This window comes from Coenobita brevimanus, chromosome 93, assembly GCF_032717465.1.
Source record: "Coenobita brevimanus isolate Jiangsu-jjx chromosome 93, ASM3271746v2, whole genome shotgun sequence".
NCBI lineage: Eukaryota > Metazoa > Arthropoda > Malacostraca > Decapoda > Coenobitidae > Coenobita > Coenobita brevimanus.
In genome coordinates, this window is record NC_137046.1 from 63,241,379 (window position 1) to 63,247,378 (window position 6,000).

Consider the following 6,000-nt stretch of genomic DNA (forward strand, 5'->3'; position numbering starts at 1 on the left):
AATGGAGAGGTCACGTCCAGCTTTCATTAACCTCTCCACTACCACATTCCTTTCAAAAGTGGAAAATAATGCATTAAAGGCAGAAAGAATTTAGCCAGCTCATGACTAAGTAGATGACGAAACACATAATGAGAATCTCTATACTCTCTTCTGATATGCAGACAAAAAACCTGAGCCTATCTGTTATACTGGGTGTGTGGCAACTGGTCCATGTGTATATATACAGTATCTGTAAAGCAGTACCCGGAGTGATCGTCACATTCACACACTCAAAATATTGAGCATTATGAAGGCGGTAAGTGTTTCTCCCGGGTCTAAAGTCTTTGCTATGAAAGCTGAGTGTGCTAAGGTTTACGCAAGTCCCTAGATAATGACCTTAAGTGGACACCAGATATATCAATGCCCAGAGAGTGATCGTCGCACTCACACTCACAGTATCGAGCATAAGGATGTTGGTATTTGAATTCAGTAATTTTCTTTCCTGGTCAGCCAAGCAGACTAATAAGTAGTCCAGCCTAGAGTTAGTCGGAATGACACCAGTAGGCTAGCCTAGATTTCATCAGAGTGACATCTCCGTAAAGCAGTGGAGATACATTTTGCATCTTGGGCTTTTACGTTTCAACGGTACAATGGCACAACATTTTTTGCTGTAGTGGAACTGCATTTTGCATCTTGCAACAGCAGTTTCATGCTGCTGAATCACGTATTCCGTCATACACGGGAATCTAATTATTAAGTATGACTGGAGGTTCTTGCATCGTGCAACAGAAATATACAATTTTCATTGTGCAGTTAGCGGAATATTATACCACATAAGCAGCAGCAACACATACAAAGAAATGTTAATCAATGTGTTAACATTTTTATGGTTGGAATAACTCTTAGTATTATATTGTAGCTAAAGCCACACGATATACTCAGCTGAAGTTTAGGTGTTACTTATTTCTTGAGCCCTGCACTGTTGTCCATTATTTACTGAATTTGTCTTCTTTTTTTTTTTTATTGTGAGTTAACATTCACACAATGAAAATGTGCAAATTTCAGTCAAAACGCCAATAAAAAAAAATGCAAGAGTTCCCATGACAGTCAGCAAAAATAACAGCCAGGTTTTCCAGGCACTTGTTGCAACCCTGGCTGCTTTGGCCGTCGCTGCTCCCGGCTACAGTTCCCCACCTCGCTACGGCAGTAGGTCCAGTAAGGATGCCAGAATCATCAAACACGACTTTATCACTGAAGATGATGGCACTTATGTACTTGGCGTTGAGACCAGCAACGGTATTGTCACCTCCCAGTCTGGTGCCCCATCTGGCCCCAAACACGCTGTTGAAAGTTCAGGATATTTCAGGTGAATATTGACTTAAGATAACTCAGCAGTCAGTGACATTCCAACTGGTTTTCTGCAAACCCAGGAGACCACATACTTCAGTGTTTGGTAACCAGGTAGCCAAATAATGGATGCCTGGTGGTTTAGTGAAATCAGGTGCTCCAAACGGCTGTGGTGCTCGAGGATTTACATCTGGAGAATAGTAGCGTTTATTGCTTGTATTGTACGACTGCAGCTCAGGGGAAGAGGGATTCATAATTCTCTCCGCAAATGCCTGACTGAGTAGCTTAGCTCTGGGACCCTACGCTCATATTATGGTAATAAGGATTCAGTGACTGCATTTTCTTGGTAACATTTGCGTCTCGGTCCTCTGTGTATGTAATTAGTCAAATCTGAAACGGCATTCATCATTCTGCTCTTCCCACTACTTATGAGCTTCACCATTTCAAAACAAAATATGGTCAGACATCTTTAAATGAACAGATTTTAAAATTGACATTTTCTTTATGTTTTTTGTAAAGGATAACTTTTCAGGCCCACAGCCCATTCCTAGAAAGAACATACCGTCTTGGACAGTACTCTCTGGCCTACGTTTCATCATACCAATTATAATATATGTTCTGAGCGGCCTTCTTGTGAATTAAAAGGGAGAGCATGACCGGCTGAAAACAGGTTAATTTATAGGCTTAGATATTAACTGGACATCACTGTTACGTTGAAGAAATTACAATATTTACTGTATTGACAGAGTCCAATGAGTATTGACCATGACAGTTCATTCCATTTGCATACAAATACTAGCTACCTAGTCGTCTTTGTTTCCCTTCCACCCATTTCATTCACTACGTATTATGTAAACAATCACAAAAAATCCTCTCCTAATACAGCTGGACTGCCCCTGACGGCACCGACGTCCACGTGAAATTCGTAGCTGATGCGAACGGCTACCAGCCTGAATCTGACCACCTGCCCGTCGCTCCCGAGTTCCCCCACCCAATCCCCGACTTCGTGCTGGCCCAGATCGCTAAGGCCGCAGAGGAGGACCGCCATCGCTCCAGCAGTCGTCCCTCTGACAGTTACGGACCTCCTCGCTATGATTAATTAGTTCACTGAGGTAGGGGTTGGGGAGCGCTGGAGAGGGACGCCTTCGATGGCAGAGATATAACTGAGTAGTTCCAGTGCCAGGTTATACAGTCGCCCCTCAGCATCATCCGTATCCACCGAAAAGCGCCTGGAGGACAGCAAGAGAAGGACAACGCAACTTCAGCCTCCAGTCCACAGAGTTCATATCCAGATAAACCTGGGGCCACTACAAGAACAACTGAAATAACGCATTTCTATATTATATTCCTGCTGTCAGTATGCACTTATTTAATCCCACTGACAAGAAACAACCATGGATCTGATTCACGCATGGACTCACAGTTTCTCTCGTAACTCAGGATGTTGCTTGCGAGAAATACAAAGATACGGGAAGATCTGCTCTCTCCTTGCTTGTGAATCCCTCCACAAAGTTTTGCCTCTCCCACAAACACTTATGGAAGTCTATCACCGCCACTTCTCCACAGAACTTCCATAAACCAAGGAATAACTGACATGGCGGTAATATCAGACTTTTGATGGTTGGGTCACAGGTATATTATTTAGTGGTTGAGTTAAGTGTGTTATACGTTGAGTTAAAGGTTGCAGATCTCTGCGTTTTGGAGATTTGTTGATTTAGCAATTCATCCACAATTCTTCAAAACTGGAGAAGATTTCACTCAGACTCAGAGTGGTGGACTTTACTAAATCGTGACGCGATGTAACTGTGACACCCCTATTCAGTCCCATATTTACTGCCATGTTACTTATCTTCATCTTTGTCTGCAGAAAAGTGGCGGTGTTATGCTTCTAAAAACACTGCAAATTATCTTGTACGAATGATCAGTGGTGCTTAGTGCGATGGGTGTGTGATAATCTACCTGTACTTTATTCGTGTGAATTTACTGCTTTACATGTTTCTGAATAAAGAAACTTTAGTCTTCCATATTATCTTAATTTCGAACCCTTGTCTTTTCATTGATATGAAAAGGCCGATATTTGTTTTCTGGTCAGTTTTACGGCGTGAAACAGAAGGCCCCAGTGAATATGTTAAAGGATCACTTGATTATTTCTTGCTAGTGGGTGGATTCATTTGACATTTGCATTTTTCATATAAAGAAAGTTATGCATGCATGAGGACAAAAATAAAGTACAACACTTTCGATATCAGGCACAAATGAGGACGGAGCAGACTGTTCACACTGCAGTGGCTTCTTATCGTAGCTTCTCCACAAAACTGACCGTATGGACGCAGACGTATCTGACAGATTTTAAACAGAGTAAGGATGAGAACAAAAAAGTGAAAATACAGACGGATCCCCGAATGCGTCTCCTGGCAACTAGGCAACTGGCAAAGCAATATTATCACGAGCACTTGAAGAAAACTTTGACTAATGCGTATCGACTTTAGAGGAGTAATAATATTCGGCAGTCAATTCCTGCTACAGTATCAATCTTCCCCTGGAGTAAGTTCCGGAATGGTCACTGTAACATCTCGGTCCCCAATTGTGGTGCCGGATGAACAAGGACAACGACGAAAAAAAAATAAAAATATATGTAGCGTTTGTGGGCAACACTCCCGTATATCGATGAAGAATTTAGAACAAAAAGGATCGTCGTCTCTCCTAAGCAAAACAAAAATGTCTGGTAGTAACAATAACTACGTAACGCATCTTAGTTTATATTATCTGAAACCAGCAGATAATACAGCTGTGAGAAAGCTATCATCATCATCATATTTTCCACTGAATGATGGGACATGTAAGATTCAGAAACAGGTAGAGAGAAAGTATGAGAAAGAGAGAACTATCGGCGCCTTGCTTGATGTATCATGTGTAATGGACAGCTCCAGATCACGCAAGGAACTGGTTTAGCTGCAGAAGGAATGTCTCGATAAAACTGGTATGGTTGGTTAAATTGCAATCACTGATGAGATTTTCCGTATGTTCATTCTTTCAATCTGATAACGTGTTTTGCAGGTTCTTCTGGCTGTCTCCAGGCGACTTTCTTCCGCTCAGGGGAGACTATTCGAACAGGAGGGTTAGATATGCCCCTTCAGTGAGAGATCTTTCCCATGTTGAAGAAAATCATCTGAGGCACCAAGAACAGGCTAAAGTACTGAAATAAGTAATCGGAATGAAAGGCTTAATCCCCTCATAGACCAATCCGTTATGCAGGTGTTAAGTCCAAGTATTGAGAGAGAGAGAGAGAGAGAGAGAGACAGCAGTTATTACAGAACATGCATTTATTACCTCTGTCAGCGAAGTTGGAGGAGGTCATGTGTCTGTGTACAAGATATCTGAAATAACTGTTATCGGGTTTCAATATTATCTGGTGGATATGTCGGTAGGTTGTCATGCAAGAGTTTATTAGATTTTGAGGTGAGTCCGAATCAGTATGCAGAATTGGACCATACATTTCACTGGTGTCTACGAAGGTATGCGATTTCCGAGATTCAGTAAGAGGGCATACTATGTAGAACTGATTGATTTACTATGTTAGACCCTAAAAGTATTCGTATGGTGGGAAAGAATCATTTTAAATTTTATTGGCGCTGGCGGAGGTATGAGCTTTCTGTGTGCTTTCAAGTTACTCATTTTGATCAATTAGAGCTACATATGGATCTCTCTCTCTCTCTCTCTCTCTCTCTCTCTCTCTCTTTATTACTACAGAGGTGTAACAGTTCAACCCGACGTGAACTCTTTAGGTCAAATCGAGACGAGAAAATTTCTAGTCAAGTGGATAGTGATGTGATTCGAGTTTGATTCCACGGTAGGGAAAAAAACAATTTAAATATTAGAATTTCACTGCAATAGGCTTTACTGATCATCCACAGGAGTCAATGGAATATCATAAAAATATCCTCGCAATTATCATCACACCAACAGCGCATGGATTCAGTATGGACGGAGGGTATTGGCAACGAAGTAGTGATATGTAATGGTATGCAGCACCTACAAGAGGTAGACTGTTTGACCTCAGGAAACGGACTGCTAATTCTTTGCCCAAGGTCGGACGCAAAAGGAAAATAAAATCTTATTTAGTACCACGACATATTTTTCTCCTTTTTTCTTCCTTGCTACCTGCAGAGGATATTATTTCACTCTAGAAAAATTTCGAACGAGAGTGATTAAATACAGCTTTTATATATCCCTTCAGAGAGCTTTCCAAATCTGAATTAAAACGTCTAGAGGTAAAAAAAAAAAAAATAATCGGTCTGAATCCAAAAATACATCTTCAGCGTTATCGGTGTGAAAGTATTTAAAAACTTGGGTAAAACGAGACGTGAAATTATAAAGCTAATATACTCGCACCGTATCATTAACCAACCAATCGCTTTGTTTTTTTTTTTCCCGTGATATCTGCGCAAATCACTGTAACTATAATACATGGAAACTATGAACTTTTAACACTGAAACCCCGGGGATGACCTGCCAATTTTGTTGTGACTAACGCTAAGTGACTTTACTCGCCGTTGGGAAACTTCAACCTTTGATAATATCGACAGAAGGAAAGGAAACGCTAAATATCCCAAACGCTTTCGTATATTCACTTTGCTCTCCAGTGATATGAATGCACGAAAGAGCTCGGCATAG

General features: G+C 41.1%; 1 protein-coding gene across 1 annotated transcript; it reads left to right on the forward strand.

The window, feature by feature from the left end:
- The first annotated feature begins 1,079 nt into the window (after positions 1 to 1,079).
- LOC145412472 (cuticle protein CP14.6-like) lies at positions 1,080 to 2,425 on the forward strand. The gene is made up of 2 exons (XM_080282353.1): positions 1,080 to 1,345; positions 2,212 to 2,425. The coding sequence occupies exons 1-2, from the start codon at positions 1,080 to 1,082 to the stop codon at positions 2,423 to 2,425; spliced, it is 480 nt and encodes a 159-aa protein (XP_080138479.1).
- The last annotated feature ends 3,575 nt before the right edge of the window (positions 2,426 to 6,000 follow it).

Bases quoted from the DNA above. Each gene is read 5' to 3' on its own strand.
- LOC145412472 (XM_080282353.1), top strand. From the start codon at position 1,080: ATGACAGTCAGCAAAAATAACAGCCAGGTTTTCCAGGCACTTGTTGCA. The intron at 1,346-2,211 runs GTGAATATTGAC...CTCCTAATACAG, and splicing joins GAAAGTTCAGGATATTTCAG to CTGGACTGCCCCTGACGGCA.